This window comes from Mustela erminea, chromosome 12 (assembly GCF_009829155.1).
Source record: "Mustela erminea isolate mMusErm1 chromosome 12, mMusErm1.Pri, whole genome shotgun sequence".
Lineage (NCBI taxonomy): Eukaryota > Metazoa > Chordata > Mammalia > Carnivora > Mustelidae > Mustela > Mustela erminea.
Genome location: NC_045625.1, coordinates 87,517,745 through 87,545,387, shown reverse-complemented (window position 1 = coordinate 87,545,387; position 27,643 = coordinate 87,517,745). Strand labels below are relative to the sequence as shown.

Here is a 27,643-nt window from a genome sequence, read left to right as displayed (position 1 = left end):
ATCTACTTCCGTCCTCCACTTCTGGGTAGATCAGAAATGTGTTCAAACCAACCATCGTCCTCGACATTCGACCTCTAGAGTTTCCCTTCTACCCCTCCAGTCATCCCCGATCGGGGGCAGAGCTCGCCCCCACGTCCGGGTCCTTGGATTCATAACGTGGTGTTGAGAGAGGTGGTGACCACCGGCGCAGAGGCTGGGAACAGAAGCAAGAAAACAGCCTCATCTTTGAAAACCTCCGTAAGTAACAGGAACATGACTGAATTTCATGGGAAGATAAAATGTCCGTCTGGAAGCCCTACACCCCCTACCTGCCAATCACAGCAAACATGCTGACGATAATTATAATAAAAATGATGATGAACTACACACCGTGTAGCGGGTGATGATGGCAGGTGAAGGGGGTCGCCTTGTTTCAACGCTCCATACCAGGCTGAGGCTGGGATCCCAACCAGATTCGACCCCAAAGGCCAAATACTTAACCACTGTGTCCAGCTGGCTCTAGTCATGTGCTACGATATTCCAGACCATCACTGCCTCATGCAACTTCTGGGATGATGGAAATGCTATTCCTGCGGTCTGATGTCGTAGCCAGAAGGTACGTGCAGCCAACGAGCGCTTGAAATGTGGCTGGTGTGACTGGGAGTTTTTGCTTGCCTAACACTCATGAATGTCACACGTGGGTAACGGCGGCCTTGCTGGACAGCGCCACCTCTAGATGCACAGCTGCTGAGGAGATTAGAAACAGTACCTACAACACACCTAGTACAGGGCCTAGACCTTAATTGTACCGGCAAGTAGCCCCCGTTATTCCTGCACAAAATAGTCAGCGGAAGGCACTAGCAAGTATTAGTTCATTCAATCCCTCTCTTTTTTATTTTTTCCAGAATCCGTCTGTATTCCTTCATCACACCAGCACTAAAGAGATGCTTTAAGAGCATCCATCAGCCCATTTCACATTCTGGTATGACCTCCAACAGCACGGGTGACAAACTAGCGAATCCTCATCCTGGCTGAAGAGACCTGCAACCGCCTCCCCAACCCCCAGCCTGTGACAGCTTCCAGCTTGGTTGTCCCCCAGCCCTCGGCCCGGAGCAGACCCAGCTCCCTCCCACTTTTCAGGGACTCCTTTCTCTGCCAACTGCCTTCCCTCTGCTCTTGGCTTGTCTACGTTCAAGTCTCTTCCTGGGGCTCCTTCCCTGAGTCACCAGGCTGAACCAGGCTCCTCTGTTTTCCTCAGCTGGCACCCTGCTCATACCACATTTCACAAGTCGCATCAATGGGCTCATCATTTACCAGCTGTCTTTCACACTAGACTATGGTGAGCAGCACGGAGGCCAGGATGCCCAGAAGTCTGCATGGTCACCCATGCACACCTAGTGTCAGCACGGAGGAGGAGGCTGACTTACGTGTGGCGGTAGAATGAGTCACCTAGTTAGAGTTCCCTGCCGCAGGCCCCTCCCTCAGTCTCTGCTCCCTGGACGGCAGAATGTTCCAGAACAGAACTGGAGACTCTGCACCAGTCCCAGGTGCTGCTCTTATGATCTGCGTGATCTTGAACAGTCCTTGGAACTGGCCTCATCTCTGAGGATGGAGATAAGGTTTCCCCTACCTTACGACCTCCTTGGGTTGCTAAGAGGGTTAAATGAACCAGTTCATTCCACAGAGTAAACAAGGCTGGATACCTCACCTCGCAATTCCAGAGCACAGGCACGTCTCTGCTGCCTGATTAATACTCCTGGGATGTAACAGGGAGAGAGAGGAGGCAGACAGGAGGATGCAAAAGATATTCCCGGGCACGGCTTGCCCATCACATCTACTTTTCTTAGAGGCATCAATACAAAGAACTCCCTAAAAATAGGTATGTCACCACCTTAGACTATTCTGTGAAGTTAACAAAATAAACCGGTCCTTGCGCAGAACCCACTAAAGGTCACTTTGCAGACTCTTCATTTGATGTTCAAAGTGTGTCAAGAAGAACCTGGCTGGTCTCCTGGTCTTCAGCCATTCAGGGAGCGGTTTGCAATATTTTTATTATCTTTTTTCAATACCACAGGTCTTGGTGCTATTTATAGTTGGGACTCACTTTTCAGAAGACCCCAGAGCTTTTATGGGAGGCTTATGATTCAGTAGGAGCATGAAACACACCTTAGAGGGTATGAGGAACTCAGCCATTCTTTTCAAAGTCCATAGGAATTCTTTGACATCAGGACAGCTAACAGTTCAGTGAAGCTTCTCTCTCTTTTTATTAACCACAACCTAAGTATTTTTGAGCTCTCTTTTTGCTTGTCCTTATCCTGTAAAATCGGTAGCTCAGGATTCTGGGTAGAAGCCACTTATATGCTTATCACTTATATGGTGAACTTTACAATCTAGTATCTTACGAAGAGTAAGTCTTTTTTATAACGTTTTCCTTTCCAGAATGAATGCATTGTGTGTACTTGCATCTGTATGGCTCCATTCTGATACTGGCTCTGTAGCTTCTGATGCCAACACAGAGACTTTCTAGAAACTTCTGATGATATCAGGAATATCACGACAGAGTATTACTATTTTTCCTATTTCACAGTTGAGGACAAGTTAAGAAACTTGTCAGGGTTTCCCAGCTAGCAAGTGGCAGAGCTGGGATTCAAACCTGGGCAGTCTGGTTCCTTGGTCTGCTCGCGTCACCACTAGACTCTCCTGCCCCTGTGATTGATACCGACAAACGTTTTTGTTTGACTACATTCTGGACCTTCTCCTAAATCCATCTGTGTATTTCCCTGCAAAATCATGTAGTTTTCGTAAAAAACTTTCCTAAGTCGGTTTAACCAAACCCAGTATTTGATCACTCTGCATCCCTAATCAGGCCCCTGTTATCCACCATCCCCCGGACCTGCCTTCAGCAAGAATCCTACTAGGCTGGTTTAGCCAGAATCCCCCTTTCCTCTGATGGTTTCTCTCAGTGATTTTCCACCCACGGATCCCCCCTCTCCTGCTCCTTGAGGATCCGTTCTCGCTTGCTGATGCTGTATTCAGAGTTGAGCCCCATCTCTCCCCCCTTCCCCACTGCGGAAGCCCATCACAGCCGTTCTCACACCTGTCGCGATGGTCCGGGATGACGTCTGCCTTACCACCTTTAACCAGTGTCACTGAATTTCTTTTTTCTTTTTTCCCCTACCTGTGGTCTCACTGATATGTGGAATTTAAGAAACAAAACAGAGGATCATAGGGGAAAAGAGGAAAAAAATAAAAGAAGATGAAACCAGAGAGGGAGACAAACCATAAGAGACTCTTAATCATAGGAAACAAACTGAGGGTTGCTGCGGGGGAGGGGGTAACTGGGTGCTGGGCATTAAGGAGGGCAGGTGATGGAATGAGCTCTGGGAATTGTATAAGACTGACGAGTCACAGATCTGCACCTCTGAAACCAATACTACATTACATGTTAATTAATTGAATTAAAATTTAAATATGAATAAAACAAAACAAAACAATAACTTCCCATTCAGGGTGTTGCTTTGCAGAGCATAGCCCGGGTGGCGGTCACCGCTGTCACTTGCTTCCCCATGCCTAGACCCACACCTGATGAGGGCGCACGTGTACCCTCCCAACCCCACTCCTCTTCCCCGCGTCTCCAGAGTGCCACTCGAAGTCTCACTGTCCTCCTCGAGGGATGCCGTGCCGTCTGTTGTTTTCTCCTGCCTGGAGTCCCTGCTCTCTTCATCGGCTGGAGTCTGATCTTTTCTTGAAACCTCCATCCCAGCGTCCCCGCCACCATCCTCATTCGCACAAGGCACTTATCACACCGCATCTTTCTTGCTAGAACAAGACTCATATCTTTGTCATGTGTGCCTAGCACAGAGCCTGGGATGTTGAGGAATGAACGAATGAGTGAATGAATGAATGAATGAATGAATGAACAAATGAGTGAATGAATAAATGAATGAATGAGTGAATGAACGAATGAGTGAACGAATAAGTGAATGAATGAATGAATGAGTGAATGAACGAATGAGTGAATGAATAAGTGAATGAATGAATGAGTGAATGAATGAGTGGTATCCCAGGTCCATGCATTCAACACAGAGAAGGTTTTGCATGGTTTTTCACTCCTTTTTAAAAAAGAAACAAAATCAGGCTAATTTACAGTCGAACGGAGCTGGGGGCCGGTGGAGTCACGGCATCGGCAGAAACTAAAGCTTGTTCCTGGCTGATTCTTGGGGCTTCACTGTCTCAGAATGAGGCTGAAGCAGGGCCCGTTTCTCTCTTGCCACTTTTCATTTGCTCGCTGTGGTAAGTGGCACGTTCATCGTGGGAGCTCTAGTCTTTATCCTCTAGGTGCCCCTTTCCACTTTGCAGAAAAGGCATCGTAGACATCAAATTAATATAATAAGTCCTCTGGCTTCAGGAGCTGTGTCCTAGCTCAACGCGAATTTCCCGATGATCTTAGGGAAATGTTTAATTCATGAGTGCAAAGCGGCTTAGTTCATCTTATTTTCTCGGTTCTCCATGGAGGCTGGGGAAAGTTAAAAAAAGCCCTTCGATTCAGGCAGAGCCCAGTGGTTACAGAGGTTGCCTATGAAGCAAGAGTTTCCTTCTTGGTCTGCACAGTTTCAGGCTGCGACCCTGCCTTCCCCAGCATGGAGTTTTAAGTTTACAGGCCACCCGGGAATGACAGTTTTTCTAGAGATAAAACTACAAAAAACCTACCAATGTTTCCAGAAAAGCACGCATACTCCCCCACCCCACCCGTGCCGCCACCAGCTGAAGTTGACCTCAAATGCTCTTAGCTCCCTCGGGCGAGAGGTACGTGTGATACGTGTGTCTCCTACCTTTCTACCTTCTTGCCCACGAGGGGACTCGTGGACTCCTGGGCTCCGCGAACAGGTGGGTGGCAGGCACCTCACCAGGAGGCTTTCTCTTTGTCTGTTTTCACACAGTTGGGGTTAAGAAATGTTGAATTCAACCGAACCCTGGTTCAGGGGGCACACGGCACCATTCTTTCCACTGGAGGACACAGGGTAGTACCCAGGTACCCAGTGGCTGATGAGTAAATGGATACATAGCTTAAAAAAAAAATGCCTTCCCTAGCCCACACGACCCAAATGCGTCATCGCTTCCTGAGAAAACAGGCACCTCCAACAACCTTGACTGACTTCTCCCTTCCTCAGTATCTCTTTGAGGCATTTATACTCATTGCCTGATACGAGTAGTAGCTGTTTGCTCTGTTGGTTTATTTTTGCCACATAATTCCACCTCAACTAACCTGCATCTTGAGAGTTCAAACTAGTCTTGTCTGTCATTTTTTTTTTTTAAGATTTTATTTCTTTATTTGACAGAGAGAGATCGCAAGTAGGCAGAGAGGCAGGCGGGGGGTGGGGGTAGGGAAGCAGGCTCCTGCTGAGCAGAGAGCCCGATGTGGGGCTTGACCCCAGCACCCCAAGATCATGACCGTAACCCACTGAGCCACCCAGGTGCCCCTCTTGTCTGCCATCTTGACCGGCTGCTGGCTGGCCTCCTGTCATCACAAACACAAACTTTACTGGCAAACAGCTCTGCCCATCACTTACATGTTGCTTACGACCGCTTTCCGGTGACAGCCAGTGGGGAAGCTGGACAGAGACCGTCTGGCTTGAAAAACTTAAAACACTCACTATCTGTTCCTTTACAAAGAACGTTTGCAAACCCCTGCTTGCTAAAAGACCAACTGACCAAGCCTCAATAAGACTTAACTTATTTTCTTGGTTAAAAAGCAGTGGAAAACCCCTGGCCTTAGAGTTGAGATCAAGCCCCCTAAATTTGGAAATCCTGATGTCGATGTTGAAGTGACAATAATTTAAAATTTGAAGCAATTTTTTTTTTTTAAATCTTTGAAGGGTGGAGTCTTACATTTATCCTTGAAGAAGCTCGCCACAAATGTCAATCCAGTACCCAGCCAGTGCTCTTACCCAAATAGGAAGGTCCTCAGTAAACAGAATGCAAGTGTTTCTTACCAAAGTCTTATGTTTGTTATGTGATTTGTTCAGGAGGTGAAAGCAGTACTAGCACCCCGGGACTCAGGGTCTTGGGGTGGGGGGAAAGGGAGGAGCTTCCCTGGCTTGGTCTGGATTTAGAGTGGACGGCTGCATACTGCTGCGGTTTCTTGAGGGGTCAGCGAGTGTAAAAATCCAGCGTGAAGCGACATAAGAACGGGCAGGAATAAGCATCTTGTTCCCGGGAGGAACCGCACCCAAGAGCTGGCACAGACTCAGCATAGCCCAGCCTGGACAGACCCCCAAGTCTTGCGAGTTGGGCGGCTGTGCCCCCACCCAGCAGGCACTAACGGCACCCATTCCAGTGTGAGTCTCCTGATGGGGTCCCCAAGGCAGACCATCCCTCTGCAGCCAGGAGGAGGGTTTCCTCCAAAGTGGATATTGCTTGATGGTGGTCCTCCCAGGGAGAGGTTGCTCCTGGACCAGGACACGCACTATCACTGTGTGATGGTGAAATCTGTCCTTTTCAAAGCCTAGTGTCAGGGGGTGGGGCTGGGGGCGTGGCAATGTCCATCGTCATATGCGGGAAGGACTAGGCTGGCAGTTAAAAAGGAGCAGCCCTCTTAAGACCCTGGGCCTCTCAGAAGACCTTCACTGGGGAGCACCTGGTGTAACTACTGGTGTTTCCCCTACTTTCACTCCCCAACCTTTCATAAAGCTTTGTTCCGAAGAACAGCCTGGGCTCAGCTATGCTATGAAGAATTATGTTCTCATTCCTGTTTTAGGCTAGAGGGGCACAGCGGGGAGGTCCTCAGGGTCAGAGGGGCAGGTACAGGAGACACCGGGGCAGGGGTGCATCTGTGCCTGGCAGAGCACTTCTGGCCCAGGTGGTGGGGGAAGAGAGGCTGGAGTGGAAGAGATGCGGCCCTCTGCGTGAGCACAGCTGGGGTGCCACCTTGGAAAGATGCTCAAGGAAGCTCTGGAAGCGACCGTTGAGGGGCCGTTGCCTTTCCCACGCTGGTCCTAGGAGGCTCAAGTCATCATCATTTGTGTATCAAGGAAAACGTTCCCTGAATTTAAACTCAGTGGATGGTGAGGCCTGGACCAGGGTTTTCCAGAGCCACAGTCCTCGGGCATCGGCATTCGCCACTTCCCTTGCTACTCCCCTGGTGGCCTGCTACAAATACAGCTTAGCAACCTAGATGTTAACAGTCTGATCATCACATGTGTGTCCCTCAGGATGTTAAATTACGGGGAGGATTCTGTTAGTGCCGACACTGCCTGCCTCTGAAAATGTCTTGAGATTTTGTCTACTCTGCCTTCTCTTTTTTTACCCTAACTAAATTCTAGACATTCTCTCATCTTATCCCTACATAATTCCATACGCATCAAAAAGGACATTTTCTCATGTAACTAACTGCCATCATCCCCACTAAGAAAATTTATCAACAATTTCTTGATACCATCTAACACCCAGCCTATATTCAAATTTCCCCGATTAATGTGACATCTTACCCTCTTTGTCACAAGAAGCCTCCTTCTGTTTAAAAAAAAAAATAGCTATAAAATACATTTTTATGTCAGCTGAGGCTTTGATGGCAGAGGGTTTTTTTTCCTCCTCTTTGTTAACTCGTCAAGAGAGTTTCCTTTATGCAGAACCACGGTTTACTAGTCGCAGGTCTCAATTTTTATTTCTATTTCTAATTTGTGTATGCTAAGGGCATTCGTTTCACTCCCCCCATCTTCCAACATCCATCTTCCTTTGTCCTAGTAGGTGCATAAAATAAGTTACTGATCTGCTGGGTTTATGAAGGCATTTGGATGTGGAAAGGGCTCTTCTTGTGTATTTCCATAGGAGTCCTGTGCTCTCCCCTGCTGTCTCCCTCCTGGGCAGGGGAGGGGGGCTGAGGGCCCCTGCAGGGTCTGGGGGTGGATGGGGCACCAGGGAAAAGGTGTTGAGGAGCTGCAGGAGCCTGGGAGCACAGCCGGGAGGAGGGGAGGGGACCCTGCCAGAGGCTCAGCGGGAGGAGCACAGAGCAGAAACCCAGCCCACTCTCTAGAGCAGAACCCAGCCCACTCCCTTTTTTCTTTCTTTCTTTCTCTCTTTTTCATTTGAGAGGAAGAGGGAGCATGTGAGAGAGAGAGAGACAGAGAGCGAGCGAGAGCATGAGCATGGGGAGAGACAGAGGGAGAAAAAGACTCCCCACTGAGCAAGGAGCCCAATGTGGGGACTCGATCCCAGGACCCCAAGATCATGACCTGAGCCAAAGGCAGATGCTTAACCCACTGAGCCACCCAGGCGCCGCCCCCCTTTTTTTTTTCTTAAAAAAGAAAGAAAGAGGGAGAGGGGGAGAAAGAGAGAGAGAGGGAGGAATAGAGAAAGAAAATACGAAACCAAACAAACAAAAATAACACACACGTGTTTGCCTTGAAAATGTAAAGAAAGCACAATGAGTCATGTTTCCTTACTACCCTGATCTAACCATCATTAACTGTTTGGTGTGTGTCCCGACGTTTAAAAATGCACATAAATTTTAATGAATTTTGGATTGTACACAGCATCCTGTCGTATAATTTGTTTTTATCTTCCTTATTTATACCATGTGAGGACATAACCACATGTCATTAAATGTTCCCAAAACAAGGTTTCTAACGGTTACAGAGAATCCTAACTTGGGGGTAAAACGTACATTTAGACTGCTTATAATTCACCACCATTATAAAAAATATGCTACCATGAACATTCTTGTACCCAAATCTTTGAACAGATCTCTGACTATTTTCAAGCAATTCTGAGAGGTACAATTACCAAGTGGGGAGAGGGCAGGATATGTTCCAAGCTGCACCCCCCAAAAGTTTGTTCCAGTTAATAATCAACAAGGTATGAATGAGCCTGCTTTCCCACACCCTTGCCAGCACTAGTAATATTATGTTTCCCCTTTAAACTGACAATTTAAATCAGGAACATGGCATCACTATTCCCAGACTGTTTTATTCACGTCCTTTTGGGCAGCCGTTTCGGTCTCTCTCTTACTCCTATTTCCCTGCTGGGGGTTTTGCTAAAGAAAAAAATGTAGAAATGTCCAGACCTGTGCTACCGCTCTAGAAGGCAGCTGGGCTATGTGAGCAAAGTGCTGATGGTTGCAAATTATTCTCCTAGATTATCTGCAAGGCTGAGCTAGCACACAAAACACCCAGACTTCAAAAATACCACCAGTTACTGACTGCCAAGAGTGGTACATATTTCAACATCTGATATTATATGAGCATATTCATAATGCATTTTTACCTTTTCTTCTAAAACCTGGTTAAATGCGCAAGTTTTGAATTTGCTGCCTAATTTGGATCAAGTTTCCATGCATTCTTCCATAGGCCCAAATTTTATTTATTTGTTTATTTTATCTATCTTTTTATCTTTAAGAGGGAGAAAGTGTGAGCGAGCAGGGGAGGGGCTGAGAGAGACTCCCAAGCAGGCTTCATTCTCAGCGGCTTGGAGTCTGCTGTGGGGCTCAATCCTACGACCCCGAGATCATAACCTGAGCCAAAAGCAAGAACTGGATGCTCAGCCAACTGAGACACCCAGGTGCCCCCTGCCCTAGGCCCCAGTTTTAAATGGTATTGGTGAAGTGATTTATGTACCTTGTACAACTGCATGCAAAATATGGTATTGTACGTACAACCGTGAACATTTTTCTTGGGAGAGAGTCCAAAGATTTCATCATGTTCTCAAAGGAGCCTAAGAAAAGATTTAGAATCTTGATGTGGAGAAAATGCTCTGGGATTATAAAGCCAACAGCTACGGGGCCAGGAGAAAATGTAAACGAATGCAGCGGCCGGGGTATCAGAGGCTAGGGAGAGGCAGGGGCCATGGGATCCTCCGGTGTATTCGCTTCAACTAAACAGAATAGCCATCTTGGTTGGTCCGCGGAGGGATATGGGTCCAGTGTTTCCTGATCTTAATTCTTTTCAGAGGAACCTGGAAATCTGGGTGCTTACGCGAAATCTTCCGAATTTTAAATGCTTCTGCTAATTTAAAGTTGAACAGATAAATCATACATGGTCTAAACCACTGGCCTACTGATTTGGCCCCCAGGTTGCAGGGTCTAACAGAGACCAGGTATTTCAAAGCATATTAAATATATACATAAAAATAATGAAATGTTCTTTTCAGGCTTGTAATAAGCCAAGAAGACCAAGACCATTTAAGGACAAAGCTCTCAGGAGATTCTAGTCTGACTGGAGTTTGGCACTTGGGAAGTTCAATAGCCAAATCTATAGCTTTTCAAGCAACTCGGCTGCTGAGTACAGCAGATCCTGATACCCACACTCCCTTTCCTGAGCCAACGTCCAGAACTCTGCATATATCAGCCCCAGGTCTTTCTAGTGGTAGCAGGGTTTTTTGGGGGGGGGGGGGTGTGGATTCTAGAAGAGGACATGCCAAGAATCCTAATTGCATGATTATGGAAAACCTTGATTTTTCAACCTGACCACACTAGCGACCATCAGGCCACATTTTACTTAGTGGCAGAATTAAGATAAGCACAAGAAACTACAGAATGCACTGCGAAGCTTAGCACATCCAGACCGATGACATTTTTGTAAGCCAAATTACTTTCTACCTCCAGAGGGAAGCTTGCTCTTTAAAGGGACCCTGCAACAGAGTGACCAAGAAGGGAAGAAGCATTTCCAAACCCAACTGGGTCACAAGTTCGGATTTTAAAATACTAGGCTTTCAAAATATGGTGCAAAGCCATCCTTAAACGTTTCCCACAGCGTGTGGCTGTGAGTTTTCAGGGCAGGCATATAGAGCCGTGGAAGAGGGGTGAGGAAGGCGGAGAAAGTCAAGAGCGCAGGCTCATAGAGGGTGGGGCGGGGCATGGCGGCAGTTGGGAAACACGAGTGAACTACTCAAAACAACATCAAAACTGACACCCACATTTCGCCTGGGGGCACTGGCTGATGTTTCAGTGACCAAACATGTGGGCGTTTTGTTTTTTTTAATGTCCTGTGCCCTGGGTAGAATTTTATTTATAATATGTTTTGAAAATGGCATCTTCCCCCCCCAAGACACTACACTGATGGCCAAAGGAAGATTCGAGCAGTCGTGGACAGGGCCCTAGGCAGAGCCATGCCACCCTGTGAGTGATAAAATATTTCCACTCAAGCAAATATACACTTTCCAAGTAAGGAGTATATGTGTGTGTGTGTGTGATGCTCAAATGCATTTCAATATTTCCCATAATTAGAAAAGAACAACTTAACAGACAGCTCCCTAAATAATCACAGAGAACCATCAGTTTTCTTAAGGTACCTGTAATCATGCTGGATATAATTAATGGCAAAATGATGAGTTTCAGCATCCTCATTAGGATTTCCCCAGGAAAAGCGAAGTAGAATTTCTCCAGACTAGAGAGCTTGCCATATTCTCGAACCAAGACTCCTATGGTGATCCCTAAGAAAGACAAAGATTGGAAAGGAGAAAAGAAAACCAGCATTGAGTTCTTCTGTATACATCTCTATGGAAAAATATCCCCTCAACCCCCAACCACATTTTATTGGCAAGAGAAACAATTTAGGTGCTCTTCCACAATTCTGTAAATGTTAGACTTAAAAAACAAATCACATTTTAATGAACACAAAGTACACATTATTCAGTGAGTTTGTAAAAATATTCTTCACATGAAAGTTTTGGTTTTTATTTCTTTTCTCCTCCAATTATATTACCTATAATGACAAAACATCAAAAAAACACTATGAGAAGGAAAAGAAATACATCATCTTTGTCAACCCAATATAACTATTTTGTTTTTACACACTCCCCTTAGTCTTTGTCTACCTTAGGCATCTTACATTTTATTTTTATTTATTTATTTATTTATTTTTAAAGTAATTTCTGGCCCCAGCTTGGGGCTCCAACTCACCATCCTGAGATCAAGACTCATACATTCTTTCAACTCACCAGCCAGCCAGTGCCCCAGGTGTTTCACATTCTGTAGTTTACATATCAGTGTTTAATTTTCTCATTTTCTCATAAATACTCTTTCCATGATTTATGCAACTTTTGTGATTTTAATAGCAACATAAGGTTCCTTTGGTTTGATATATTTACATGTTGTTGAATGACGGTGTGGTCTAATGCTCTCCATTCTGTGTTGGCTATTTCTAGACGATGACGTGTCCAAATTGGCCTGAAGTTACTGAACCTGAGTGCCTTGGAGACTGGGGCTATAGGGAAGTGTTCGAAATCAAGAAATGTTACACAGTGGACCCCTCAACAATGCTGGGGCTCGGGGCACCAATCCTCACACAGTCAAAATCCGCGTATAACTTCTGTCTCCACAAAAACAAAACTACTAATAGCCTGCTGTTCGCTGAGAACCTTACCCAGAACATAAACAGTCAATTAACATGCATTTTGTATGTTATACGTACTGTGAGCTGGAATCTTACAATAAACTAAGCTAGAGAAAAGAAAATGTTATTAAGAAAGTCGTAAGGAAAAGACATTACAGTGCCTGACCGCGTTTATTGAAAAAAATATCTGTGTGTGCATGGATTCGCACAGGTTAAACCCATGTTGCTCAAGTTTTGAAAGCTTGCTTGCACAAGACATCCACAGGAATTCTTTCTGGGGCTGGTTTTGATAACGACAAATCAAAAACTTTCTTACTTATCTTCTTCCAAATGGTCCTAACATCTAACTGCCTTACTCCTTCTGAGCCCCACACTGATCCTTTGCAACACTGCCCTTTTATATTTTTAAAGATTTTATTTATTTATTAGAGAGAGAGAGAGCATGATCAGGGAGAGGGGGAGAGAGAGCATCTCAAGCAGACTATGTGCTAAGCATGGAGCCCCATGTGGGGCTCAACCTCACGACCCTGAGATCACTACCCTAGCTGAAACCAAGAGTCAGATGCTTAATTGACTGGGCCACCCAGGCGCCCCCCTTTTATATTTCTTACTTCTATTTTTAAAAAATTATTTATTTCTTTTAACCAATCTCTCCACCCTACCTGGGGCTCAAACTCACAACCCCGAGATCAAGTCACATACTCTTTCAAATGAGCAGCCAGATGCCCCACCACCCCCCATGTTTTTTAAACCAAGACATAAGATGGGCTGGGATGACTGGCACATCTTTTTTCCTTCATCAGCCTCTGAGGATGACAGGCTAGTGAGAGATAAAACAGTTACAGCAGAAAGACTCAAGGAGGACCTCACTGGGTCTGCTCCCTTATGGACTCAGTCTGTGAAAATTTACAGTGGCTCGGTCACAGTTACAAATTCTAGGGCAACAAAGAGACGTGTGAATTATAATCAATACTAAAGTTTTCATTTAAATTCAGGTGCACTTCCAATGTCTCTTAATAGGGCCAAATAAAGGAATCTCATGTATCTGCATAGTGACCTTATCCTTGGTTTAATTTTACTTTCCTACCTGTTCCATCGTTGTCTTGATCTCTTTATTTTAGGCATGCATTTTAAATGTATTTCTGATCAGCCATTTTTAATTATTGGAACAAACATTTCTCAAATTGTAGCTAAACCAAAAAAAAAAAAAAAAAAAAACCTCAATATCAATCCTGCCTGGTTCATATTTCAAAACCTAGGGTTAGAGATTCTAGAGTGGTTCAGAACGCCAAGGATTCAAAATATTTTAAGTGAATTTAAAAAGCACGTTGTGCTCACTTCCTACTTACAAATGCCTGTGTTCAGCTGTCCTATATGGAACATACCTACTTTATGCTGTAAGGATACTCGGTAGTGTTCAGTGTTTTGAAAAACCAAACAAACAGACACTCTCTCTCATACTCCTTAGGTTGCCTCAAGTAAATTTTTGGCTTGTATGTCAAAGAAAGCTCTGTGTGCAGAAAGAAAGAAGATGTGTCTGTGCTCAAAAACCCACCACAAAAGCACTCTGTTGAGTAGCAAAAAAACCCCTGAGGGGCTCCAATTTTAGGGTTTATATTACTGGCAATTAGCTGTGCCTCTAATCATCTCCACCCCAAATACATGCAGGGAAATTACAAAGAAGCGTACTTGCTATTTTTCAACCCTGATCCAGATAATGGGTTTTTACGGGAGAGATAAAAGAGTCAGCACAAGGAGCATTTTCAAAGCTTTCAGAAGTGACAGCGCCATGAACAGGTTACTCTATTTGGTAATGAAAACCTTCTATCAGCGTGTTCTTGAGGTTGAGTATCACAAATTGTAATTTCTTCTTTTCCCCTTTCCTTTTTCCTTTTCATCCCTCTCTCTCTCCTTTCCTTCCTTCCTTCCTTCCTTCCTTCCTTCCTTTTTTCTCCTGAAAAGGAGAAAAATATAAATACCAACCAAGAGCTGGAAAGGCAGTTGAAAGGCTTACCCTGGGCCAGAGATGTCATCCCGGAACCCTCAAGGGTTAAGAAGTGGCTGGCGAAGAACTTCGGCCAGGAGTTACACATTGTAAATATGTGGGTTTTATCCTGGTCTCAAAGCAGTTTGGAAAAATTGGATGCCTGCTAAGAAAAATCAATGGAAGATTTTCCGAGTCCCATGATGAAGTCGGGATTTCCCTGAGCACACAATCCTTTTCTACCCTTTTCCAGGGCCAGATCTTGGACTGGATTTAAGAGCATGGAGTGGTGTTCAAAGTCAAAGGCTGCTGGGAACACAAGCCTGCCTGGAGGTACACAGGTCAGACCCCCCTGGCAGGATCACTCCCAGAACTAGGGAAAGAGAAGAAACTTTCTGAATGGCGTAGCTCTCCGGAGGTCTTCAGCAGGGCCAACGAGGAAGCCCGAAGGCAGAATTGCTATGTAGACCTCTGTAGCCCCATCAGTTACCAGCAATTCACTCTTGGGCGGCTTTCTCTCATGCAGGCAGGAAGAGTCCAAGCCCGTACAAAGGCAGCTTGGGAAGAGCTCAGTGTTAGAACCTCCGGTTTGAGTTCTGGCTCTGCCATTTACAAGGTTTGTAAACTTGGGCCATAATTTTAACCTCTCCCATCATCGAGTGGTAGGACTGAAGGTATGGGGCAAAAGGCTTCGATGAGATGCCCTCAAGGTCCATTCTAACTCCCAAGATGCTGTGATAATCTCTGAGCCTTGGTGTCCCCAGCTTTAAAATGGACTCCTGTAGGGGGTGCCTGCGGGCGCCTCAGTCGGTTAAGCGTCTACCTTTGGCTCAGGTGGTTATCAGGGTCCTGGGATTGAGTCCTGCATTGGACTCCCTGCGGGGAGCAGGGAGTGGGGAGCAGAGTGGGGAGTGGGGAGCCTGCTCCCCCCTCTGCCATTGCCCTTGCGTGTGCTCTCTCTCTCTCAAATAAATAAATAAAATCTTGGAAAAACAAAACAAAATGGGCTCATAGGATCAGTTCATTGGCTCCTAGAGAGCTGGCTGGGCCTCTCCCACTCTTAATGGTTAAGTGTATCAGTGGAACAGGGAAGGAAGACACTAGGGAGGAAAAGAAGACCTGGGCTGGAGATTTCTTCAAGCTCATGTTGTCTCAAACAACTGCTGGTCCAGTAGCCCTACCATGGAAGAAATGGGTGATAAATATATATATATATATATTTTAACTCTAAGCTCATAAAAAATTATTGTTCAAGAAATAATTCTAGAGTGGTGCCCGGCTTGCTCAGCCAGGGGTGTGTGTGGCTCTTGATCTCGCGGTTGTGAGTTCAAGCCCCACAACAGGTGTAGAGATTACTTAAAAATAAAAAAAAAGAGAGAGAGAGAGAGGGAGAGAGAATTCTAGAAATCCAGAAGAAAGACAAAGTCATGTAAAGTAATTTATACCGACCTATCCTCCCCTCCCCTCCATTTTTCAGGTTCTAGCCAGCCTTTGTTCTTATGTACATGTTTTTTTATAGCTATAAAAACTAATCTGGGGATGGTAGCTGAATTGCATTTGAGAAAGCAGATTTATAAAAACAGCACTGTTCCTGTTTTAGGGTATTTTCAGGAAAGAGATTAAAATCTGTGGTTTTTTTTTTTTTTAATCAAAACCCCCAAATGGTTCTCTGATACACAGACTGATTTTGGCTTGATTGAATAAGAACTATTGGCAAGGGAAAAAATATTTTTAATTACCCCAGAACTAGTGATCTAATCATGCCATCTTGCTGGGTACTATATTAGGAGAATTAGCAATATGCCTCCTTGCCCTTTGGGAGCTCAACTAAGATGAACATTGATAAGCAGAAAATAAAAAGCGTAGAATGAATAGTTATTAACAAATGACCATGTGTGTACACTGCATAGATTCTAGCCTGTCCTTCCTCTGAAACAGATCTGTTCCCATCTATCGTGTTCTCCCACCAGTGAGAGCTCTTTACGTGCACTTTGGCTCCAAACAGATGCCTCTGTAAAGCTTTATTTTTAAACCCTTAAAAAATGTACTTACGGCACAGGCAGTATTATCACAGTTCTACCGGAAATAACAAGCTCAAAAATTCACTCCCAACTTCACCAACTCAAATATATGTGAAGAGAAATTGTTTTCACTTTTTTCATATACTATTGCGACTAATCATGATTTAAATAAAAAATTGAAAAAAATAACATAATGGTTAACAATTATCGAGTACCGACTTTATGTCAGAGTCTGTGCTAAGCATTTCAAAAGAATTATCTCTTGTATATTATCTCTTGTATTTTTAGTTCAATTATCCAACATATACTGCATTATTAGTTTTTGATACAATGTTCAGTGACTCATTAGTTGTGCATAACACCCAGTGCTCGTCACATCACGGGTCCTCCTTAATGCCCATCCCCACAGTTACGCCATCTCCGCACTCACCTCCCTTTCTGGAACCCTCAGTGTGTTTCCCGGGGTCCAGAGTTATCTCTTGTAATTTTTTTCTTAAGATTTTATTTATTTGTTTGACAGAGAGACAGAGAGAGAGGGAACACATGCAGGGGGAGTGGGAGAGGGAGAAGCAGGCTTCCCGCAGAGCAGGGAGCCTGATGCAGGGCTCGATCCCAGGATCCTGGGATCACGACCTGAGCTGAAGGCAGACGCTTAACCGCTGAGCCACCCAGTCACCCCCTCTTGTAATTTTTTAATGGCTGTATAATTATAGGGCTTGGGGTAGTTTTTCATGGAGATAAAATTCACATAAAATTTATCATTTTTAAAATGCACAACTCAGGGGTTTTTAGGACCTACCCAATGTTATGCAACCATCACCACTATCTAATTCCAGAGTATTTCCATCACCAATGAAGAAACCCATATTCATTAGCAGCCACTCCCCAATCCTCCCTTGGCCCAGGCCCTGGCAACCACGAATTTGCTTTCTTTTGATCTGTCGATTCTGGACATTTCATATAAACGGAGTCTTATAACATGAGGCTGTGATGATCAGTTAATCTTCTGTGTCAACCTGGCTAGGCTACAGTACCAGTTAGTCAATAACACACGGATCCAGGTGCAGGGGAGGGTATTCTGTAGATGTGACTAACGTCTCCCATTAGTTCACTTTAACTAAAGGAGACAACCCTTGAGCATCTCAGTGGTTTCATCCCATCAGCTGAAGGCCGAGGAGCAAAAACCAAGGTTTCATGCAGAAGAAGGAATTCTGCCTCAAGACGCCAGCTCCAATGCCCTACCCAAGTTGCCTGCATTTCCTCATGCTAAGCATCTTCATCTTTTTAAAGACACTAATAACACTACTTTGGATGGACATGTTTCTTGACCACCACCCTGCTCTTAAACATTTTTTTGGTCAAAAAATTGTCAAAAAATGACAATTTTTTGAATGTTACAGACTTTTCCTCACAACCAAATGGGGCAAGCATAAAATCTGATACAAAGGCTTGAGTTTATTGTGCATTTTCAGGTTCAAGGGAAGAAAGTAACTTAAATGCATTCTTTGTAGTATCTAGATTCCAGAAAAACAAAAAACAAGTGCATGTTCATGAAAATCCAACTATATGCCAAGTCCTGTATTGAATGTTAGAGAATCTTAGGGGAAGGAGTTGAAAAAAGAAAACAATTCTGTTATTATTGCAATAATAAATATTTTTCTTCATGGATGGATCTGTCCCCTGGTTGTCCACACTGTTTTGTCTATATTGATGACTGCTGACACTGAGATCACTCCCTCTTTGTCTGCTACCTACAATTAAGAATTCAGTCTGGCTTGGGAAAAAAGTTGTTTTGATGATCATCTAACAGGTTTCTGTATATGTCCCTAGCCATTAAAATGTATCAAGTCACCTAAAGCAATCTACACATTTAATGCAATCCCTATCAAAATACCATCAATTTTTTTCAAAGAAATGGACAAATAATCCTAAAATTTATATGGAACCAGAAAAGACCCGAAATAGCCAGAGGAATGTTGAAGAAGAAAACCAAAGTTGGCAGCATCACAATTCCAGACTTCAAGCTCTATTTCAAAGCTGTCGTCATCAAGACAGTATGGTACTGGTACAAAAACAGACACGTAGATCAAGGGAACAGAATAGACAGCCCAGAAATGGACCTTCAACTCTATGGTCAACTAATCTTTCACAAAGCAGGAAAGAATGTCCAATGGAAAAAAGACAGCCTCTTCAACAAATGGTGCTGGGAAAATTGAACAGCTGCATGCAGGAAAATGAAACTGGACCATTTCCTTACACCACACACAAAAACAGACTCAAAATGGATGAAAGACATAAATGTAAGACAGGAATCCATTAAAATCCTTGAGGAGAACACAGGCAGCAATCTCTTTTGACCTCAGACACAGCAACTTCTTCCTAGAAACATCGCCAAAGGCAAGGGAAGCAAGGGCAAAACTGAACTATTGGGACTTCATTAAGACCAAAACCTTTTGCATAGCAAAGGAAACAGTCAACAAAACCAAAAGACAAGTCACAGAATGGGAGAAGATATTCACAAACAACATATAAGATAAAGAGCTAGTATCCAAAATCTATAAAGAATTCATCACCTCAACACCCAAAGAACAAATAATCTAATCAAGAAATGGGCAGAGGACATGAACAGACATTTCTACAAAGAAGACAACCAGATGGCCAACAGACACATGAAAAAGTGCTCCATGTCACTCGACATCAGGGAAATACAAATCAAAACCACAGTGAGATACCACCTCATACCAGTCAGAATGGCTAAAATTAACAAGTCAGGAAATGACAGATGCTGGTGAGGATGCAGAGAAAGGGGAACCCTCCTACACTGTTGGTGGGAATGCAAGCTGGTGCAGACACTCTGGAAAACAGTACAGAGGTTCCTCAAAAAGTTGAAAATAGAGCTATCCTACTGGGTATTTACCCAAAAGATACAAATGTAGTGGTCCAAAGGGGCACATGCACCCAAATGTTTATAGCAGCAATGTCCACAATAGCCAAACTATGGAAAGAACCTAGATGTCCATCAACAGATGAGTGGATAAAGAAGATGTGGTATATATACACAAGGAAATACTATGCAGCCATCAAAAGAAATGGAATCTTGCCATTTGCAATGACGTGGATGGAACTAGAGGGTATTATGCTGAGCGAAATAAGTCAGTCAGAAAAAGACAATTATCATATGATCTCCATGATATGAGAAACTTGAGAGGCAGAGTGGCGGGTTGTGGTAGGTAGGGAGGGAAAAACGAAACAAGATGGGACAGAGGAGGGAGACAAACCATAAGAGACTCTTAATCTCAGGAAACAAACTGAGGGTTGCTGGGGGTAACAGGGAGGGAGAGGGTGGTGGGGTTACAGACATTGGGGAGGGTATGTGCTATGGTGAGTGCTGTGAAGTGTGTAAACCTGAGGATTCACAGACCTGTACACCTGAAGCAAATATCATATTATACGTTAATATGTAAAAACCAGGGGAAAAAGCCTCATGTGATTTGTATGTGCCTGAAAACCTGACTTGTACAATACCAGTCTAGATACAGTCTTTTGTAACTTGCTTTTTCCTTCTGATATTTTTTCACGATGTGTTATTCATGTTACAAATGTCACGAGGCTTATTCATGTTAATACGGGTAGATCCAGTCTAAGTGCTGTTCAGTTTTCCATTCCACACTCCCTGCTTTGTTTTTGCTTTCTGTATCATTCATTTCTGCTCTGACTGAATGATCAATTGTTCCCTCTATTTTTTTCTAGGTTTGCCCTTTTCTTACTCTAACTTTGGGAGCTGACTGCTTAGTGCACCAGTCTGTTTCCACATAGGCATGTAAGGGTATACACTTCCTTCCAAATTCAGTGTTTGTGTTCCCCAGGTTATTACATAGTATTTTCACTGTTGTTTAGTTCTAACTACAATTTCCAATTGCTATGGTGATTTCTTCTTCGAACTATAAATTCGCTAAACCTATGCTTGTAAGTATCCAGATACATGAGGACTTGGGAGCTTATAATATTCCTTCTTCTTATCTCTGTGATGCATCCTCACTGATTTTCTCGAACCTGCATCAGGTGACCCATCATTCCTTCAGTTGCTCTTACTGGGTATTTCATCCATTCCCTGAGTTTAAAAAGTTCCATCGTCTTTAAGTTTCATCTCTGGAAGTTACTGTCTACTTTCCAGAGGATCCTTCTATTTCCTAGTTTCTATTCATCGGTCTCTCTTTAATCACTTTTCTAAAAATTTATTTATTTATTTTAGAGACAGAGAGTGCCCACGTGTGGAGGCGGGCAGAGGGAGAGAGGATCTCAAGCCCACCCCACACCGAGCACAGACACGGGGCTCAATTGAACGACCCTGAGATCATAACCTGAGCTGAAACCAAAAGTCCGATGCTTAACCAACTGCACCACCCAGGCGACCCACTCTTTACTAATTTTAAACACCCTTCATGTTCTTACGAGTTGTGGTATCATCTCCAATTTTTGGAATATGCATTCTTTTGCTTGTAGTGTATATGTTAACTTTTGCCATTTCCTTGTGTGGTTTGTAATTTGTGACTGTAGATTTCTCTTTTGGTTTCCTACTCTGAGAGAGTAGGAAACCCGTTTCTCTTCAGGATTTAGGAAATTCGAGGTTACCAGGACTGTCTTCCTATTAGTTTTTCAGTGGAAAAACTAATGTGATTACAGTCGCATGTGTAACCAAATGAGCCAGCCAGGTTCTTCCCCTCACCGAGACAAGTTTTTATTTAAATTCAAATTAGTTAATATAGAGTGTAGTAGTAGTTTCAGGAGTAGAATTTAGTGATTCATCATACATATAACACCCTACGGTCATCACAACAAGTGTCCTCCTTAAAACGCTATCCCCATCCAGCCCACCCCCACCCACCTCCCCTCCAGCAACCCTCAGCTTGTTCTACATAGTGGGAGTCGGCATTCTGTGGTGGTGTAAATTTAGATCACATACCCACAGTTAAGTCCCCATTTTAATTTTTCATAGGTGCCCCTCTAACCTGTTACTTGCAGCCATGGGCAGACGGCATGCTTTCTTGACGTTTTCCTGAGTCACTGGGTAGAATTCTTCTGGTATTCTTTTCAAGGATAGGGCCAAATTTTGAGAGTCCACGCTTTATACAGAGGTCTGATTCTAGCTTCTTCACTCACACAGTCCAAACTCACGTTTTTTCCCCATATGGGCAGTAAAACCTCTGTCTCCTATCATGAAGGCCTATAATTGGGTCTAGACCTTAGCGTCACAGTTTTTTTCTTTTTACACTTCTGATTTTTTAAAAAAAAATTTATTTATTTATTTGACAGAGATCACAAGTAGGCAGAGAGGCAGGCGAGGGAGAGGGGGCAGTGGAAAGTAGGCTCCCTGCTGAGCAGAGAGCCCGATACGGGGTGATCATGACCTGAGCCGAAGGCAGAGGCCCTAACCCACTGAGCCACCCAGGCGCCCCTATACTTCTGATTTTGAGTTCCCTTTTTATTTCTGGCACATGAGGACCTACATTCCTTCCTCCCTCCCTTCCTTTTTAGACTTTATTTGTAAGTAATCTCTACACCCAATATGGGGCTTGATCTCAAAACCCCAAGATCAAGAGTCACATGTGTGGGGCACCTGGGTGGCTCCATCGGCTAAGCATCTGACTTCAGCTCAGGTAATAATCCTAGGGTCTTGGGATCGAGTCCTGCATTGGGCTCCTTGCTCAGTGGGGAGTCTGCTCCTCCCTTTGCCTGTGCTCTCTTTCTCTCTCTCAAATAAAATCGAAAAAAAAAAAAAAAAAAAGAGTCATATGTGTAACCAAATGAGCCAGCCAGGTGCCCCAGGAGTTTCCTTTATTTTGGCCTGGGCTTTATTTTGGGTCTGGGTTTGGCTATTTGGAGAGGGGTGCTATCTTTCCGTGTCTGAGACGGAAGGGGCCAGTCCACGCAAACCCGACCCTCATGCTACCAAATGTTACAACATCTCCAACTGCTTACTTCCTTTCTTTCCAAGATGTCCTCTTTAAGACGGATAAGGGAGACTGCGACGATTAAAGTTGGGACTTCCACATATACAGGAAAGATCTTGCTATAGTAAAACGTCCATTGCTGTTCCAAGGACTCCCATGAAACCTCGTGGGATCAATTAAGCCAACAATCATTTACAGGCCACCTAATTCCCGCAGTCCATTGCCCAGTAGGGAAATAGAGGTGAGAGTAATGCATACTCAAGGGGCCTTTCATCTAGGTGATGAAAGGTGGCCTATTAAATCATGTGGGACATCTTGAGGGAAGAAACGAATCCATCAGCTCTTTGGGAGGTTAGCTCTGGAGTCTGATGACCGGTGTTCAAACACTGGCCTCACCATTTCATTAGCTGTGTACTCTTGGGCAAAACATTTATCTTGCTGCCTAGGCTTCCATTTTCTCATGGGTAACAACAGGCATAATCAAATATCAATCTCAGAGACCACTCGTAGACTTAAAAATGAAATTAGGTAGGAAACGCTCAGAATAAACAGTAGCTGCCTCTCATAGTAAGTACTCAAGCAATGTGGGTTATTACTATAGGCTCTATTCTCTTCACAGGTTTTCTTGTGAGATCCTTGACATAATTAGGCTCTCACAGGTAAGTCGTGGTCACTGAGCTCAAAAGCAGTGTAGTCAGAGAGATTGGGGGAAGAAATTCATGTAAAATATTTGCATTGTGATAAATCTACAAACCGATTCCCTTGGTCTACTTTATTTATTTTGGTAGAAAAATATTTCGTTTTACCCTATAAGCGAAAAAGATTTCAGGGTTAAAGCAATGAGACCCAAATGGACACCCATAAGACCCTCCAGCTGTAAATAATGATTGTTCATCTTCACACCACTTGATATCCCTGAAACGAAACTCTCAGGATCTTGGCACCAGGAAAAAAAAAAAGCATTTTTTAAAAAAAGATTTTATTTATTTATTTGACAGGCAGAAATCACAAGTAGGCAGACAGGCAGGCAGAGGGAGAAGCAGACTCCCTGCTGAGTAGAGAGCCCGACGCGGGGCTTGATCCCAGGACCCTGAGATCATGACCAGAGCCAAAGGCAGAGGCTTACCCTACTGGGCCACCCAGGTGCCCAAGAAAAAATTCTTTTTTAATTCTTTTTTGATGTCTTCGGAAATAATTTTCATTCATAATTAAATTCTGCAGATATTTATTTGCCCAAGAGATATTAGGTGCCGTGGGGAGAAATAAAGATATAAAAATGGACGGTCTAAGACCCCTTCCCTCAAGGGGCTCCCTGTCTAATGAGGGCCCATCAGGGAGGCAGCCTTCTCCACCTCCCTGTCTTTCCAGGAATACAAATAGATTACTTCTGCATTTCTATGGAATTGTTTCTAAGCCCGAGAGCACCTCTGGGAAATGCCAGTTGGTTTCACCCTCTAGTGACAAAGAGAGCCTGTAGCCAGCACTGGGACGGCACCAACGTCACATCAGGCTAAGCCCGTGGAAGCTACGAGAAGAAAGAAGAGAAACTGTGCTAGGTGTGCAGTGATAGGGAGACCGACACGAACACAGGCTTCCCAAATTTGATGCAAATATCATTCACCTGGGGATTTGGGGTTATTTGGTTGTTGTTTTGGTTGTTGTTACGGTTATTATTATTTTTTTTTTCCTGTAGGCTCCTCACTCAGCATGGAGCCCAACGTGGGGTTTGAACTCACGACCCTGAGATCAAGACCTGAGCTGAGATGGAGAGCTGGACTCCTTAACCGACGGAGCCACCCAGCCACCCGATCTGGGGGTTTTGTTAAAAGGCAGATTCAGTCTGTGAGATCATGTTTTGAGTTAGCAAAGAGATAAATGAGCCTGGCAGGGGCACCCCAAGACCTTGCCCGTCACGGTGAACCCACCTCGTGACAGCAGAAAGGCTGCGGCCAGCCCCAAGCCCCAGCACAGCGAGGAATGGGCACAGTCAGCGTGCGAGCAAGTGGAGCTGCTCCCTTCACAGACACCCCACAGACACAGCCGTCCTCGCTCACTCGTAGTCTGTCACTCAGAGCCACCTTCTTCACCTGCCCGCCCCCCACCATTCTGCCTCAGTTCTGGGGTGATAACGGCTTCTATAAGGTGTGCAGTGATCAAGTCCCAGTGGAGCCTGGATGAGAAAGAACAGGTCCTCCCCCAGCCATCATGAAGCTTCCAACCAAGCTGCCTCGAACGGACAAACTCATTTTGACCAGAAGAAATGCCCTGGAATGCTGGGTGACTGAGGGGCAGGGGCAGCTCACTTGCCCCAGAACTTTTTTATAAGAGCAAAAGACAAAAACCTAACTTTGAAGCAAAAACACAGTTTCCATCTCACCATGGATAAAAATGCCCTAAATCTTCAAGCTTCTGCCACCACACGTATCTTAGCCCTCACGGCTTCTACCACAGAAGGAGATGGGGACCATGGCTTTCTCCAAGACTCACGCATGACCTCACTATCAAAACCCTGGGCCCACAGAATGCTTCCTTTTCACCCTAAATCACACTTTTGACTGTAAGTTCTGGTGATCTTCCAGACACCAGTAATTAAATATGAGGTAGAGTCTGGTAAAAACCACAATGGCAGAAAAATACAAATCTCTAAAAGTTTTGCTTTGCAACCGACTCAGGAAAGGTAGATATACAAATCATATATCTGATAAGGATCTAGTACCCAGAATATATACACAAACTCTTACAACTCAACCATTAAAAACTGGGCAAAGGAACTGAAGAGATGTTTCTCCAAACAAGATACACAGATGAGTGATAATCACACAGAAGGATGTTCAGTATCATTTGTCATCACGCGAACATGAAGCGGAAATCACCATGAGGCATCACTCACACTCCTCAGGGTGGTTCTTCAAAGAGCAAACAAATAAAACCGAAAATGATGGGCTGGTGAAGATGTGGAGAAACTGGAGTGCTCCTGCGTTGCTGGTGGGCCTGTTCAAACAGTGTGACCCCCTGGAAAACTCTAGCTCCTCAAGCAGTCAGACGCAGTTACCCTGTGACCCAGTAATTCTGTTCTGAAGCATATACTCAAGTAAATTTAAAACATGCCTTCAAATTAAAGCTTGTACCCACATGTTCATAGCATTTATAATAGCCAAAAAGTGAAAATAATACATTTCTATCCACTTGTTACTGGGTAGAGAAACTGTGGTATATCCATGTAACGGAACACAATTCAGCCGTGGAAAGGAACAAGGCACAGATATGCAGCAGAGCGTGGATACGCCTTGAAAACTTTACTCTCGGTGGAGGAAGGCAGACACAAAAGGCCATACTATAGTTATAGGATTCCATTTATAAGAAATGTCCAGAACAGACAAATCCATAGAGCAGGCCAGATTAGTGGTGGCCCCAGGATGGGGGTGAGGGATGAGCCCGATGTGGAGCTCGATCCCAGGACACTGAGACCATGACCTGAGCCAAAGGCAGAAGCTCTAACCCACTGAGCCACCCAGGCACCCCAGGTATGGGGTTTCTTTTGGGGAGTGACTGGAAATGCCCTGAAACTGGGGCACCTGGGTGGCTCAGTCGGTTAAGCAGCTGCCTTCAGCTCAGGTCATGACCCCATGGTCCTGGCACTGAGCCCCGCATCAGACTCCCTGCTCAGTGGGGAATCTGCTTCTCCTTCTCCCTCTGCCCCTGATCTTGTGCTCTCTCTCTCAAATACATAAAATCTTAAAAAAAAAAGAAAATTTTTAAAAAAAGGAAATGCTCTGAAATTAGTTTGTGGTGATGGTTGCACAGCACAGTGAATATATGAAAAGCCATGGAATTATTTTTTAAATTTTAGGTTATGGGGATTACATCTCAATTTAAAAAACATATACACACATTCAGAAAGCTAAAGTGATTAAAAAAAAAAAGACAGGAAAAGAGAAAGGGCAGGTAATTATATTAAATGGGATTCATTTTCATTTTGACCTGGTTAACAAGTCAATGGCTTTTTCATGGGGTGGGACAGAAGACAAAAATATAGGGAAGCTTCTTTTTTCCTTTTAATTACCATGCTAATAGCACAAAGACTGCCAAAAATGTGGCATTTTGTTCAAGCTCCCATTTAGTGGGATATGCATGAGCTTATCAAATCTGAAGGCTTCACCATCTGGAAATAACAATTTGAAAACTCCAATGAAGCCAGACATGTTTATTAACAGCTCAAAAGAAGATGATCAATTTAAAGAAAAGTTGTGATTATAGATTGCCGTTCATAGCCCACAAAGGAGATGTTTGGGAGCTTAATTTTCAATTACAGGGTAGAAAAACCAATCAAAACAACCAACAGAAAACCAGGATTATTCTGAGAACACGATGACCCGAAAATCCCTGGGCGAAAAGAAAAATCAAACTAATGGCCTAAAAAAAAAAAAAAAAAATCAGCTGTCATTATTTAATGATTGCAACCTGGCTGCGTCCAGCCACTTCGCTAAGCTCTGTGGACCATACACTCAGGGTCCTGATCCTCATGTGGTTTCGAGTCTAGGTACATTGCGATACAGGTCACATCAGAAACGCGGGTACGTCACCCAGATCTGGAGTTGAGTCTGCTCTAAGAAGTTACTGGCTGTGGGACCCGAGGAAGGTACCAATGCAGACCCCTTAGGACAATGTAGTATCCTTATCAGTCAAAGAGGGAGAAGGACTGTAGGATTTCCCAGCACAGTGGTTAGGGTGGGGAGGGCTAAGGAATGCAGAGAATTTAGCCCCACCCCTGGCAGAAGGCTCTGGAAGTGTGAGCCATGATGAACAACATGGGTGACAACAGCAACGGCAAAAATAGAAAAGGGCTTTCAGAACTAACTTCTCCCCTGTCGAAATAAAGAAAAAACCAAGCAGGAGCACGTAAGAGAATGAAGAGTCAGGAATCTGGAATCTACTGTCATTTCTACCACATACATAGCTGTCACGCCTTTGTGTGTGTGTGTGTGGGGGAGGGTTGCTTCACCTAAATCCGTCAACGAAGGTACCTCAGAAATGTTGTGAGAACCACGTGAGGAAATGTATGCGGGAAGCATGTTGATCTAAAACCAAGGACGTGTATTCCTACTTCAGCACGCGTTTCTCTTCTCTGAGCTGGTCCTATTTCCTCGAAGACCATCCAGGGACAGAGACAATGAGTGGGGAGGCCTGGCGACCCGACCCCAGGGCGGGGCTCAACAGAAGAGTCTATTCAGAGCCGGCAGACGCTCACGCTTTGTTGGTTTCAGCTTCCCTCTTAACTGTCTTCCAACCAGCAAATACTTCCACAAACACCAGTCTCAGAAACCTGGTGGGAGCGGGTCCAAGACCCTAAGGCAGACCGACGAGGGGGACGTGCCCTAATTA

The 27,643-nt window shown here is 44.4% G+C and overlaps 1 protein-coding gene across 1 annotated transcript in view; it reads right to left on the bottom strand.

The window, feature by feature from the left end:
* The window catches only part of SLC1A1 (solute carrier family 1 member 1), a 76,102-nt gene that overhangs the window by 24,098 nt on the left and 24,361 nt on the right, over nt 1-27,643 (bottom strand). Inside the window, exon 2 of the mRNA XM_032307553.1 lies at nt 11,263-11,403. Within this exon, the coding sequence (XP_032163444.1) occupies nt 11,263-11,403 (141 nt within the window). The remainder of the gene's footprint in view (nt 1-11,262; nt 11,404-27,643) is intronic.